This window comes from Chenopodium album, chromosome 26 (assembly GCF_948465745.1).
Source record: "Chenopodium album chromosome 26, dcCheAlbu1.1, whole genome shotgun sequence".
Lineage (NCBI taxonomy): Eukaryota > Viridiplantae > Streptophyta > Magnoliopsida > Caryophyllales > Amaranthaceae > Chenopodium > Chenopodium album.
The window spans coordinates 4,130,101-4,145,489 of record NC_137859.1 but is presented as its reverse complement, the minus strand read 5'-3'; the positions used below and the strand labels follow the sequence as shown (position 1 = coordinate 4,145,489).

General features: G+C 35.5%; 1 protein-coding gene across 1 annotated transcript; it reads left to right on the top strand.

The window, feature by feature from the left end:
- Window positions 1-860: 860 nt before the first annotated feature.
- LOC145616533 (structural maintenance of chromosomes protein 3-like) lies at window positions 861-15,300 on the top strand. Its single transcript, XM_081671276.1, has 30 exons — window positions 861-1,042; window positions 1,233-1,277; window positions 1,452-1,527; window positions 2,785-2,823; window positions 2,922-2,989; window positions 3,664-3,735; window positions 4,020-4,099; window positions 4,219-4,297; window positions 4,414-4,531; window positions 4,918-5,093; window positions 5,431-5,676; window positions 5,790-5,911; window positions 6,081-6,225; window positions 7,556-7,728; window positions 7,856-7,955; window positions 8,649-8,785; window positions 8,882-9,083; window positions 9,744-9,831; window positions 9,912-10,065; window positions 10,803-10,950; window positions 11,026-11,217; window positions 11,321-11,504; window positions 11,586-11,656; window positions 11,731-11,882; window positions 12,570-12,738; window positions 12,922-13,068; window positions 13,780-13,875; window positions 14,410-14,584; window positions 14,720-14,914; window positions 15,012-15,300. Exons 2-29 carry the CDS (start codon window positions 1,263-1,265, stop codon window positions 14,911-14,913), a joined length of 3,618 nt encoding a protein of 1,205 aa, XP_081527402.1. The 5' UTR covers window positions 861-1,042; window positions 1,233-1,262; the 3' UTR covers window position 14,914; window positions 15,012-15,300.
- Window positions 15,301-15,389: the final 89 nt, after the last annotated feature.

Sequence of the window (15,389 nt, the reverse complement as noted above, 5' to 3'; positions counted from 1 at the left end):
CATTTCAAGTTTACTAAATTACAGTTCGGGTCAGTTTCGGTTTCAAAAAATAGATTGTTTATCGAGTTGTTTGGATTCGAGCAGTTAAATGGTTTTGGTTTGAAATTTGATAGTACTTGTTAACCTTTTGCGTTCACAAGTTTTATATAAACTCGGCAAGTCGCGAATCATTTCATATTTAGGCATCATATTATAAACAAATTCTCATTGATTTTATAAATACATATTATGTTCTGTTTCAAGTTTAGTCATACTGATCTTACTAGTTTATTACGAAGTAGATTATAAGAGTTAGTGTATTAATGTATTATTGTTTTACAATTAGGTTATTATATGCTTCTTATTTAATAATTTAATCCATTTAATTATATTCCCGTCAAAAAAAAATCCATTTAATTATATAAAAAAGTTTGTAAACGGTTCGATTTAGAAGCGGTTTGGTTCATAAACGGTTCGGTTTACAATCAGTTCGGTTTTTATATGGTTCGGTGCAAACGAGTAGCAGTTTACTAACGGTTCGGTGTAAGCGATCTTTTTGCCAGTTTAAACGGTTTCGGGTTGGAACCGGTTTCGGGTTAGATACGGTTCGGTTCTTTTTCGGTTCGGTTTTCTTTCAGTTCGGTTTATATTTGGTTCGGTTTGTTAACGGGTTCGGTTCTTATACGGTTTAACATTATTCGGGTCGATTCGGTTTCGGGTTTACTAAAATACGGTTCGGGTCGGTTTTCGGTTTCAAAAAAATCGGTTTTTAATCGGTTCGGTTCTCATTTGGGTCGGTCGGTTTCGGGCAGTTAAACGGTTTCGGTTTGAAATTTGACAGCACTAATAAGCATCCAAAATTCAGTATTGAAATGAAAGGGCTACTTGAGTAACCCGGGAATTTTGAGATTTGCAATTTTAGTTTGGCGACCCAAAAATTTTCATCACACTACTCATTGTTCACGCAATTCGCTCCTTCTTTCTCTCTCCTGCTCTCCCGCCTTCGTTACTCCATCTCTCTCTTCAATTTTTCCCAATCAATTCTCACTGATTGCTGCAACTCGTAAGTTTTTTCAAACCCTAGAACTTAAATTCATACTTCTTTTCTTCAATTTCGCTGATTTTCTCTTCAATTTTAGGGTTAATTTATACTTAATCATCTTCTGCTTACTTCCATTTATCATTTTAGTTCTCATTTTTTATTTATGATGCAGTTACATAAAGTTTTGATTTCGATTTGATTTCATTTGCAGAGGTTGCGGCATTGTGTTTCTGCTGTAATCATGCATATAAAGCAGGTAATTCCTAATTTTATGATTTTTTACTAGTTTAAAACCCTAATTGAAGACATTTGGGTTTGAATATTGGAATTGAGTGTGTTTTTTTTTGTGATTTTTTTTATTTTTTATTTTTTTATTGTAAGTCTGATTAGTTTGTGTTTTTGTTGCAATTTGTCTCGATTTTATGTGCAGGTTATTATTGAAGGTTTTAAGAGTTATAAAGAACAAGTGGCCACTGAAGCATTTAGTTCAAAGGTTAATTGTGTAGGTATGGTTTTCTTCGTAATTATATTCACTGTTGTTTGTTTTTCTCTTTGATTCTCCTGATGCAAATTTACTTATATCTTATTGATTGTGGCATCCACCGTCCGAAAATTTGGGGCATAAAAGGAAACAGATATTGTATCTTTCAATAAATCAGAAAACTCGAAATCCAGGAACATTGTTTATATAATTACGTGATGTAGATGTAGATAGTGGGGGAATGATGATCCTCCAACATAGTGGGTGACATGGAACTGTGATCGCGGGTTGGGATTGTTTGAAGTATTTTATTTTTTTATTTGGATGCGATTCTCAGTTATCTGATGATCTGGTTACTATATTACGCGCTTGCCTTTGACTGTTACTAAGACAAATAACCGATAAATTACACACAATGACTTTTCGTGTTATACAAGGTGAGCTTATGACGCATGATTATATCCAGATAATGTATGCGTCTGAACACTTTTTTTTTCTTTACTAAATTTGCATTGCTAAGAGAATGTATTAGTCCGCTCTTTTTTTTTTTTGGGTTCTTTTCCCAAGCCATTAAATATGAAAGTCCAAGGAATTTTATTATTTTTGTTTTAATTAGGATGTTGGGGGTTTATAAGAAGCATTTATTCACAATAAATACATTCTTAGTTTCTCACTCATATACAAACATTGTGATTACTATTACTTCTAGCTAGAGCTTTGCTCATGTACCCCTTTGCCCTTTCTCCTAATCTCCTCTGCTATTTATCTCTACATAGGGTCTTTTGCAACAAAATTTTCAACTTATGACTCAGATTAAAAAGACATATGTTTGTTTAGCCATTATATCAGTAATTAAAGCTTGAAGTATTTTTGACATTTGGGGCTGTAATTGTTATTGTTTTTTTAAATAATCCTTTGAGTGAAATAAAAGATGAGCGAATACTTTTTGTGCTGCGAATTTTGACATTTGAGGTTATGATCTCATTTTTGGAATGCAATTACTTGAGTAGGGTAAGAGTTGGTTTTATGGTATTGTATGAAGTCTTTATTCTGGTGGAAAATTCAATCATTGGATAACTAGTTGGAATGTTGCTGTTAGTTGAACTTGCTTAGAAGCATGTTGTGCGTCTCAGTGTAGGTATTTTGGCAGTGGAAATATGTAGTATTTGCTGGTGTTTTGTTACGTACATGCTTGCATGTTAATACTGATTATGTATCTGCTATTGTGGGTGTATGCAACTATGCCTCTTGTCTTTAATTTGGAGTTTGTTGCTGCATGCAGTTGGTGCTAATGGTTCTGGAAAGTCAAACTTTTTTCATGGTAGGTTATTTGCATATATTATTTACCTATCTATCTACCTTTATATGTTTTTATGTATGTATGTTAGATTCTCCATTTAACAAATTTCCTCTATGTAGCAATCCGTTTTGTCCTCAGCGATCTTTTCCAAAATCTTCGTAGCGAGGACAGGCATGCATTACTTCATGTAAGTTTTTCTGTTATTCATTCGGTTTTGATAGATGCATCCCTAGGGGTTAACTATAAACTTTGATTATATTTCTTCACATGGTATTTTTAGGAATTTTTATAATGAAATCACATTTAGATTGGTGTTAAAATTGCTTAAAGAATGTTTACTCTTTCTATTTTTTAGCTTCTTATATGCAACTTTAATAAAGATTGTGTTCATAGAATATTTCAATGTCATTCTGGTCAGTGTATATTCACACTAATGCTCTCAGTTTTAATATATGTGGTTGATAAATTCCTAAATTTGGCGTTCTTGCAACATCTCTGTATTGCCAGCAGTGTGGCCATTTCAGACTCAATCCCCATATTTTGGACCAATATAATCAACCCTGCCTTAGCATTACTAACTACCAAGGCATCTATGCTGTCTCTATCTTGTTTACCTATTGTAGGATGTTTATTTGTTTGGGTGTATTGGAATCTTTAAAAAAAGAAACGATATTGCTTCCTATCCACTTATTCAATATTAGTCTCTATGTGAGGGCATTTGGACCTTTTCTCTAAAGAGATGCCTAATTGAGGTTATTATTATGGATATATGCTGAACCTTTGGATGATGTTAAATTTCCCAAATTTTCATAAAAAACTTGACTACTGTTGTTTCTCTCACTTGTGGATGACTTTTTACAGGAAGGAGCAGGAAATCAAGTTTTGTCTGCATTTGTGGAGATTGTGTTTGATAATACTGACAATCGAATTCCGGTAAAATATTCTTTACACTTGTTTCTGTTTCCCCCATCCATCCTCTCATCTATAAGGTTTAGGGTATTTTTTCTGCTCGCTGATCTCTGTCATCAACTTTCTACATTCAAATGATCTGCGTATCTCTCAACTCTTCCTCACTTGGCTCCTGCACGTTTTTTGTCCAGGGGTGTGGATTGAAATTCATCATCCACGAATCCATTAAATGAACCATTACGTCATATACTTTAGCTCATTGGTGGGTATTGGTTCATGAACTTGACCATTATTTTACCCTTCTTCAGGTTGATAAAGATGAAGTCCGCCTGCGGCGCACAATTGGGCTCAAAAAGGATGAATACTTTCTGGATGGGAAACATATCACGTGAGAACACATCCTATTTACTGTATCTCCTGATTTCATTTCCTTATATATTTCGTTAGTTTCATTGCCCTTGATTAAATTTACCCTTGTTGAATTAAATGTTATACTGTTTTGTATAGGAAGACAGAGGTCATGAACCTTCTAGAAAGTGCTGGATTTTCTCGTTCAAATCCTTACTATGTTGTACAGCAAGGAAAGGTGACTAGCGACTTGCTTGTCTGTGCTAATATGTTTTTATATAGGTTAAAACATGCCAGAAACTTTATCTTTTCTCAGTGGCTTGTTATTATTTTCTGAACTGGGATGTTTTGTAGATTGCATCATTGACACTTATGAAGGACGCAGAACGACTAGATCTGCTCAAAGAAATTGGAGGTACTCGAGTTTATGAGGAGAGGCGGCGTGAGAGTTTGAAAATCATGCATGAAACTGGTAAGTCACAACTAAATGAATTACCTTTAGCATTATTGTCCATTGTATGATAAAGATGGCATGAGTTGGTGCCTGAGGCATTCAGGTGCTAGAAGCAGAAATTATCATCTTCATGGACCTCGGTTAATTGTGAAATTGGAGCACCCTAAGCTCTGGAGAATATTTAGAAGCATCTAACAAAATTGTAGCTTTTAAATCTTCTGTGATTTAAAATTGTGGCTCTATTTTCCATAAATGATATGTGTGTAATTTGCTTAAGCATGTACCCTAGTTTCTCATCTCAGGTTTAGGCTCGAGGAAGTCTATTGCTTTTGTATGCGTCATGTCTCTTTTGATTTGATTTGTTCATTTTGCTATTTCTTTGAGATTTTTCCTCTGGTTACCAGGTAATAAACGAAAACAGATTATTGAAGTAGTTAAATACTTGGATGAGCGGTTGAAGGAGCTGGATGAAGAGAAGGAGGATCTGAGAAAATATCAGCAGCTTGACAGGCAGAGGAAATCTCTGGAGTACACCATCTATGATAAGGAACTCCAAGATGCTCGACAGAAGTTAGCCAAGGTCAGCATTTTGCCTGAAGTTGATATATGACACGGATACACAATAGTAATTTGATCAACATTGTAAACACATAATGGATGTAATTAATATTTGAGAAATTTGTTGTTGTTAATGGCATGAATAGTTTAAAATGTTATAACTGAGATAATAATTCACTTCAATGTAGCTATTTGATGATTTATTGGTGCGATGATGAATTATTGTCGTCAATACACGGTTTTTGTGTGGGTTTGAATACAAAAGCCTTTACTCATCTAATCCTTCTATTGTTGTTTGGTTGTTTCTGATATCCAAATTTGGTTGTTACCGGGTTTGTTAAATGTATGCTCCTTTTCAGGTTGAAGAAGAGCGGGACAAAGTTTCCGAGAAGTCAACTACAATGTACAACGCTGTTTTGGAGTCTGAAGAAAAATGCAAGGTCTTGGACAAGGATTCGAAAAGGCTTTCCAAAGAGCTTCAAGTGTTGAGCAAGGAGAAAGTGGCAGTTGAGAGTCGTCGTACAGAAGCAATAAAAAGGAAGACACAACTTGAGCTTGATTGCAGAGACTTGAAAGAGAGGATTTCCAGAAGTTCACGTGTCAAGGTTGTAGAGGGTTGACTGTATTATTGTTTTAAAATTTAAGTTCTTTGTCTACGGAGTAGCACTTTATTGAAGATAGATAAATATTTCTTTCCTTTTTTTATGGGTTGTTGTAGAATGATGCTGCCAAACAGCTTGAGTTTGTGAAACGGGAAATTTTGGAGTCAACTAATGAGATTGAAGTTATTAAGCCTTCATATGACGCCTTAAAGATGCAGGAGAATGAGATGACTAAAGGGTATGATTGAGAAAAGCCTTGGATATGTATATTTCGGGCATGTGCCTGCTAATATTTGATGGCCTGCCTTTTCCTTGAGTATAGAGATGCTTTTTGGTTCTCATGCCGGGGATGAAAGGCACTATAATTAAACTGATTGAATTACTTTTCTCCCTTATGTAACTTGCAGAATAATGGAGCGTGAAAAGAAGCTCAGTATCCTTTATCAGAAGCAAGGTCGGGCCACTCAGTTTCCTAGTAAAGCAGCTCGTGATCAGTGGCTTCAAAAGGAAATAGATGAACTTGAGCGAGTTCTCTCTTCAAACCAGTTACAGGTAATACATTGCATATTTTATGCTATAAGGCTTTATAAAGAAAACTAATATTAATATAGAGTAATCTTAGCCATCCATCATTTGAATGCACTGCTCAGATTTAACCGCAAAGGTAATTCGGAAAATTCTTGGTACTTGCAATGATTGCTATTCATTATTTATAAGGCCCAGTCACCTATCCTGTTGCGTGACCTCTGGTTTGGAAAATTTTCCTTATTGTCTTTAGTTTATACTTATCTTGAATGTTCTTTAAAAAAAATAAAAAAATAATCTTGAATAAATTTTCTGCTTTACAATGATTTTGTCTTGATTGCATCCCCATCTCCTCTTATACACTTTACTTTTCTATTATAACAATAGATTGTTCGATGACAAGTTATCTAATATAGCTCTTTGTTGTGATAAGTTTCTGAACTAATTTGGGACCAAGGGAGTATTTGCAGTGGTAAGTGTTCAAACTAATTTGGGACAGAGGGAGTAATTGACATAAATCTTGTTAATGAGAAGAGTTTTCTGTTAAATGGAACTGGTGTGCCTTTGTACATCACTAAAATTTCAAGCAAGCTTTCACGGTTTCTCTGATCTGTCCAGAACCATGGGAGATTGGGAGCAATGCTAATGGATTGAATAGGGGATAGGGATACACTGTAGGAAACTAGGAATGACAATACTGGGTACTGCTGGAGAGGAAGAAATAAGATTGAAAAAGAATGGTGTCTTGCAACTTTGTTTTAGTAGATGCTGGGTCTGGAACTTGCTTTACTTTTGGTTCATTTCCAGATTGGCAGCAAGCAGTGGCAATTGTCTGGCAGTGGAATGGTTAGCAATTATATAAGGATGGATAAAGCGGTCACACTTTATTTTGACTGTTCAATTGTGATTGAGTACAATATTATGCATCTGTTTGTTGGAGTGTAGTCCTTTCGTCTGTCCAATCCAATAACTAATTTTCTCATATATTGATTGTTGAAGTCGAGTTATTTGGATTTTGTGCTGCTCTGTTGTTAGAGAAAGGAGATGGAGTGGGCAGATAATTCCTTGTTCCTCACTGCTACTCTTAATGTTTCTTACAAAACACTACATTGCTAGAACGTGCTACTTTGTCTTCATTAGCCTTGAGATTTTACCGTGTATCTTAACAAGCTCTACATTGCTAGAACGTGCTACTTTGTCTTGATTAGTCTTGAGGTTTATGGTGTGCTCATTTTTTTTTGTTGCATTGTGAGCTGTAGACGTTTGATGTGCTGAAATTACTTTTTTTTGCTCTATTATCAGCTTGTTTTGAATTTAGAGTTTATTCTTTCTGCTGTCTTGGATGCTGTATCTACAGGAACAGAAGCTCCAGGATGAATTTGATAACCTCAATGCTCAGCTCAGGGATATAGATGATTTTATTAAATCCCGAAAAGCTAATTTGTCAGCACTTGAAAGCAACATTAATCAATCAAACGATGGGTTTATCACATCCAAGGGGCAAAGAGACAAGCTACAAGATGAGCGGAAGTGAGTTCTGTTCCCTTGTCCTTAAGTCTCCTTGTTTGTTTGGTTGTTTGTTCGATTTTTAATTTTCACCTTTCTTGTCTATCTGGATTGTTGCACTGTTTTCTAATTTTAATATTTTACATGCCAGGTTGTTGTGGGAAAGAGAAAATGAGCTGTCTTCTGAGATTGAAAAATTGACGTCCGAGGTGGTGAAGGCAGAAAAGAATCTTGACCATGCCACTCCTGGTGTAAGTGCTTTTGAACTATCCATTTGGTATTGTATTCATGTAGGAGTTGCACAACAACTATTATATGCTCTATGGAACCTGATGTGGGAGTGTGATGTCTTGGTGTTGGTGTTTACCTTTTTTCTTTTGATCAAATGTTTGAGCAAAATTATCTTTTTGAATGATTAATTGTCTGACTTTCCTGAGCTTGTGCTGGTAAAGCTTTAGTGTAGGAGTGTAGTACATAAAGAGGCATTCTAAAAGAAGACTTGATTTATGCTTATAGTGAAGGTGCTTGCTGAGTTCCAGCTTTCTGCTTGATCAGTCAATTTGGTTTTTGAATAATGGAACTTTGGGTTATGCTTTGCCTTTCTATAGACCTGTAAATTATGGCCTGTGCCTTTTTATATCCGCTAACACTTAAATATTAGATAAAAGTTTCTTGTAATCTGGAATTTCAAACAGCAATCTGCTTTCCTGGCTCCACACTCTTTATGTAAATGAAATATTTTACTAGCAATGTACCACAGTATTACTCACCTCTTCTTTTAGTCTTTAATCTATAGTTTGATGATCAACTTGGCTTAGACTACCTTCCCTGCATGGCCATACATAATTCAAGTATAATAGAAGGGAAATAGTAGTTTTCCATCTTCCTTTACCATGTATCAGCAATGTGTATTACTTGATCTTTATTTTCTCTCTATTTTGTAGGATATTAGGAGGGGACTGACTTCTGTTAGGAGAATTTGCGACCAGTACCGGATTGAGGGTGTCTATGGGTCACTCATTGAGTTGTTGGAATGTGATGAGAGGTTCTTTACTGCAGTTGAAGTTACTGCTGGAAACAGGTATATGCTGTTCCTATCATGAAACTTATCCTTGGAAAGCTATGTCCAATCTCTCAGAGACTAAATTTTTCGTGTTATTGTTATTGCTATGTGCAGCTTATTCCATGTGGTGGTTGATTCAGATGAAACCGCAACTAAGATTATTAGGCATCTCAATGCCTCAAAGGGTGGACGAGTGACATTTATACCTCTGAACAAGGTCAGGCCTCCACATGTCACCTGTCCACAAAATGACGATGTAGTACCATTGGTGAAGAAATTAAAATTTCAAGATAACTACTCCAAAGCATTTTCCCAGGTGAGCATCCCCCCCTCTCCCTCTCTTTTTTTTCCTTCTTTATATGATTATTTTGGTTGTTAGAAATTTTGTATATTTGTATCTATTAAATGTTTATACTGTCACCATCGACCATTTTAGTAACCTGACGATTCTAAAGCCTAGCGAGACTACTGCATTAGAGGGGTGTTTGATTTATTTTGAGTTATCTCTTATCTGCTTAGCAGCATGATGGCTCTTTTTGCTTTTGTCCCAAAATTACAACACCAAATACTTTGTATGAAGGCAGGGTGGAAGGTTGTTGTGCTGGTCAAACTGTCTTTCCATTGCAAATGATGTTGGGCTTATTAAAGGATTGATAGTTATCTTCTTTTTTTTTTTTTTTTTTTTTTTTTTTTTTTTTTTTTTTTTTTAAATCCTATCATATTAGCTACCTTTATCCAAGTTCTAAGAGCTTTGGAACTGGGATACGGTTATGGTAAATACTTCTGTCTGTGGCTATGTCCAAAGCTGTTGGTTATCATTTGTTTTTTTTGTTGTTGTTGTTTTTTTATTATTTAATTTTTTTTTATATTTATGTGCAAAACTTTATGTATAGATGTGCTTTCGTCTTCAGTCTCATTTTATTCCCTTTATTCTGTAACATTTTTGAGCTTATGAAGCTGTATTAACTTGCCCAAGGTATTTGGAAGAACTGTGGTCTGTCGAAATTTGGATGTTGCTGCCAGAGTTGCTCGTACTGATGGTTTAGATTGCATTACTCTGGAAGGTCCCCAAAATTTCCCTTTTCTTGCTAATTGATATTGCTTCTGTTGGTTACTTTTTTGATTTTATTTTATACTGGAGCAGGTGACCAAGTAAGCAAGAAAGGTGGGATGACGGGAGGATTCTATGATTATAGGCGCTCGAAGTTGAAGTTTATGAATATAATTAAGCAGAATACACGGGTAATTAATATGAAGAAGAAAGAGCTAGAGGAAGTTAGGCTCCAACTTCAAGATATCCTTTTCCTAAGGCCTTACAATCAAAATTTAAATGCAACCCTTTCTCTCTCTCTCTCTTTTTTTTTTTTTTTTTTTTTTTTTTTTTTTTTTTTTTTTGGGGGGGGGGGGGGGTGGGGGCAAATATTAAGACTTCAGGAGTGTACATGGTTTAGGAAAAACAAAAAAAACTCAAGAAACCGGAAGGATTTTTGGTTTACAATTTTTATGCTCAAGGACTTGAGGTTTTTTTTGTTGCTTCTGGCTCAACATATAGTACCACCAATCCACCTACAGTCCTAAAGTAAGACCACTTTTTTTTTGTGTTTCTTATTATTAATTTCTTTTATATATAAAGTAAAGTTCACTTCATTAATTTTTTTAACCTGTGATAGATATTTAAATTGTTTGTTAATTTTTTTTGTGCTGGTATATAGATATATTTTACTGCTTAAATAATTCTGAATTTCAAATTCATGATTTCTTGGAAATGTAACCAAATCTGTCAATCTTCGTGATCCTAATGTTGTTCACCTCATCCTTAACAATGCCTTTAATACCTCAGTTTGGCTTAGTTGGTGCTATGATGTAAATCGTAAAGCCATCTATTTGTAATTTTTGCTTAAGTTGGGTAAAGAGGATTCTAAAAGTCTAATCCCATACCAGTCTTGGAGTTTGTACAGAGAGAGGGAGACACTTTGATACTGAGGACTTTGACAATATGTCTATCATTTGTTATGTCTTAACAATCATCACATATAGATCAGAAGATTACTGAGAAGATTACAGAGCAGCAAAAAATAGATGCTGATCGTGCTCATCATAAATCAGAAGTGGAGCAGCTTCGTCAGGATATTGCAGATGCTAACAAGCAAAAGCGATCAACATCTACTGCTCTAGAAAAGAAGGTATGCACCAAATGGAGTTTACAAATTAAAATGTGATTTATTGATTTTTACATCTAGCTTGTTGCTTTTTTGTAGGAAAAATTGCTTTCTAATGTACGTACACAAATTGAGCAACTTAATGCCAGTGTAGCCCAGAAACAGGCTGAGATGGGTACAGACCTTGTTGATCATTTGAATCCAGAGGAGAGGGTTCTTCTGACTCGATTGAACCCAGAGATCAAGGAAATGAAGGAGAAACTAATGGAATGCAGGTCAAAGCTTATGGAGGTTGGCACGAATGTTATTTGAAGATTTAACTATATTTTTGTCAAGAATGTGTTACATTGTGTATAGTCTTCAATCTCTTCATGTTTTTCTTTTCCATTTACAGATTGAAACAAAAAAATTGGAGCTTGAGACAAATCTTTCCACAAATCTGTTGCGCCGCCAACAGGAGTTGGTTGACGTTATGTCATCTGCAGATGATGAAATGTTATCTGCTGAGGCCGAATCAAATCAGAAGGAAATGGATGAGGCCAAATCTTTAGTGGACGAGGCAACAGAGGAGCTAAAAAGCGAGTCTTGAGTCAGATCTGTTTTTTTCCTACCTTATTCGCTCGAATGGTTCTTCTAATCCTGTAATGTCTGTTGTGCAGGGGTTTCTGCGTCAATGAACAATATAACGAAGAAACTAAAGGAAATTAAAATTGAAGATGATAGATTGCAGGTGATGATCAATTTCACACATTTATGCAGCAATTAACGTCTTTATTGTTGTTGATTTAACTACTGTCAATGCAGAAATTAAGAGTCGATTATGAGAAAAGGCTTCAGGAGGAAGCAGAAGAACTGGAGCAGTTAATAAGTAACAAGAATATGCTTCTTGCTAGGCAGGAAGAGTACTCAAAAAAAATCAGAGACTTGGGTCCATTGTCTTCAGATGCTTTTGACACGTAATGTGATTTCTGCACTAAACTAATATATCTATCTGATTGTATAGCTGCAGTTTTTTTTTTTCTTAGTTGACAACTGTTTGATTTATGCTGATCAATTCAGATGGTTTCAATGTTTAATTATCATCAATGAGGGTCCTCCTTCAATTTGAGTGAATGTCTTACACTTACCTTTTTGAGTAATGGATAGATAAGCAAAGCTTAGCATGCAGAACTTAAATGCTTAATACAAGTATTACTTTTGAAAATGGGTGATATTGCGACAAGCTGACATGATAAGCGTGTTTTAATTTTCAGTATATGTTGAGGGTCTAGTAGCAAGATAGTTTAGACGGTTTATAAAAATGTCTTTAAGTGCAACTAGGAATTAGGATCGTAATTTCGTAATTTGAGTTCTTAGGGTCATCTTTCTTATGGGGATTCTGATGATTTGGTGAGGAACTAAGCAGTTGCATAATTTGGAATTTTTGTTTCTATGGAATCCAATGCTGTGAGAGAGATGGTAAGCCTTTGGTTTTGTTCCCAAGAGCCATGACTGGTTTTTGTTAAAAGATGTGGGAAATGTTCCATAGATTTTTTTTGTTCAAATTTGAAAGCAAAGTCATGTGACTGATCTTACTCGTGATCATACTTTTTTTAATTGTTCTTCTTAAGAACTCTTTTTTGATAATATTCTTGTATAAACAGGTATAGGCGGAAAGGTGCAAAAGAATTGCATAAGATGCTTCACAAGTGTAATGAACAACTTCAACAGTTTAGCCATGTGAACAAAAAAGCTTTGGATCAGTATGTAAATTTCACAGAGCAACGGGAAGAGCTCCAGAAAAGGCAAGCTGAGCTGGATGCAGGTGATGAGGTATTGTATACTTGATGTTCCTATTTGTTTTCTTTTCAGCTTGTTGACTGTTTAAACATGCTCAAGAGACATAATTGTTTCTGATTTCATCACATTCGTTTGGCTCTCTCTCTCTCCCCATTATATGTACTCTGATGTATGTAAAATATGTGTGTTTGTGCGCGCTATTACCTTTTGCTGCAGAAAATTAAAGAATTAATAGAAGTTCTGGACCAACGAAAAGACGAGTCTATAGAGCGTACTTTCAAGGGTGTTGCTAGGAACTTTCGAGAGGTATTCTCTGAACTTGTGCAAGGAGGTCACGGATTCTTGGTTATGATGAAAAAAAAGGTTAGTGAAATTAAAAAATTTACCCAGCTTTTTGCGGTTTAGGCTGTTTACTGATGTTATTATATCGTGAATATTAGTCTATTCAATTCCTTGTGATTCTTCAGTCCTTGTCTTCTCGGGCTCTTGTACGCTTTATTCAGTGCATAAAAACCTACCATTCCATTTCCTGAGTGATTACTAGTTACTATGTAGTCATTGACCGGTAATTATTGTTGGATTTATTGACAAGACACCAGCTACCTGTTACTTCACACAAGTAGAGATCAAAAGCATACAGTTTGCCTGATAGTGACATTCAGTTATAAACCTTGAAAGGTGTTTGGCAAATTGGCAAGCTCTGCTACTGGGCAATGCTGGTGCTACTTCTGCTGGCATGTATGAGGGTTTTGTTGGATGGATGGTTGATGGGGTGCTATGTAAATCATACTTTATTTAATCAAGTTATTCAACCACTCCTGCTCAACCTTAAGATACGTCTATACTTATGGGCTAATGGCACTTAAATTTAGCCAATACACGTGGAAGTCCCTTAGATTAGGCAAATAGCTGGGTCTGTCACTTCCAATCCCTATATACAATCTTTGTGCTTTCAGTCTGAATCACTTGGCCAGGAAGGAAGGTGGATCTTGTTTGTTTGTGCTGTTTTTTTCACTTTACTTCAGTACTTGATGCTTGAAGCCTTGAACCTATAACATTGTAATGTTATAACAGGATGGAGACAATGGAGATGATGATATGGATGAAGATGGGCCCCGTGCAGCAGATACTGAGGGAAGAGTAGAGAAATATATTGGAGTGAAAGTGAAGGCAAGTATACTACAGCAGGGTTGTTTTGCATGAGTTATCTTTCTATCCACAGATATGATTTATTGTTTTGTCCGGAATGTCTTTTACATTTGTATCTGCAAACAAAGGATTCATTATTTTAACCCATTGAAAAAGTTTGACTGTCAGATTAGCTTAAAAGGGAAACTGTCATACCAAATAGTTCATGGTTCTACACTTTGAGAAAAGTTGTTCATGGAAATTTCGCAAAGATAATGCAAGGTTTTTGTGTAAGTTGACCTGCAGTAGAATATGGGGTGAATAAAATGTGTGTGAATTAATGGTATAGTTTGAGGGCATGATAAGTTATGGATGATATCCATTCAGTTAATTCTGGTATTTTGCTGAAAGTGTAGATCATTTAACAAAATAAAGTAATATAAATGAGCTATATATTGTTGCTGAAGCTACTCAAAGCTTCGAGTTTCTTATTAACTCCTAGAAATAGTTGAATATTTCTTCTTGGCTCAACCATTAATGATCTGAATATATTCTTCGTGATGATTTACATAATAGGTATCATTTACCGGGCAAGGGGAGACACAGTCTATGAAGCAATTATCTGGTGGTCAGAAAACTGTTGTAGCATTGGCATTGATCTTTGCCATACAGAGATGTGATCCAGCCCCATTTTATCTTTTTGATGAAATAGATGCAGCACTAGATCCTCAGTACAGAACAGCTGTTGGAAGTATGCTGAACTTTTTCTTTATAGTCTTCTTTCTAATTATTATCTAGTTATATATCTGCAATAATTTTCCAAAATTATTTGTGGTTTTGTATTTCAATCTGATTAGCTGAGGATTCTTACCTGTTCTTTTGTTAGATATGATCCGTAGGTTGGCCGACCAAGCAAATACACAATTCATTACTACAACTTTTCGACCAGAGCTTGTGAAAGTTGCTGACAAAATTTATGGAGTGACACACCATAAACGTGTCAGTCGAGTAAATGTTGTCTCTAAGGATGAAGCGTTGCAGTTCATTGAGAGAGACCAGACTACCAATGCCGATCAGTGAGGTTAGCTTTACCTTCTGGATTGTTCCTATTTGTTAGCTTTGGTGCTTCACAATCTTATGCTCTGAAACTGTATGCTGCTTACTTTGCTTTTATCTAGGTTCAATCGTGCTGGATTCGCCTGTTTTGAGATGACCATATGGTGGACAACTTGAGCTGACCCATTTATCTGAGCCTGTACATTAGTTTAGATCAGAGGTCTATGCTGTACATAGATGGTAGTAGGATGGATAACTGACATTCTGATTACTTTTCTTAAGTATGGACAATTGGACAGTATATAGTGATGCGCACTGCACATACTCATGATATACTCATATGCAGTTTTATTTGTTAATATTCTTGTTTTATTTGGTCATTTTGGAACCAAAATATTTTTATTTTGCTAACATCCTCGTCATCTCGTCAAAATTAATGGTTCAAACAGCTGTTTTTTCCATGTCACACACAAATAACTAACCAGCTGATCTTGCTAACT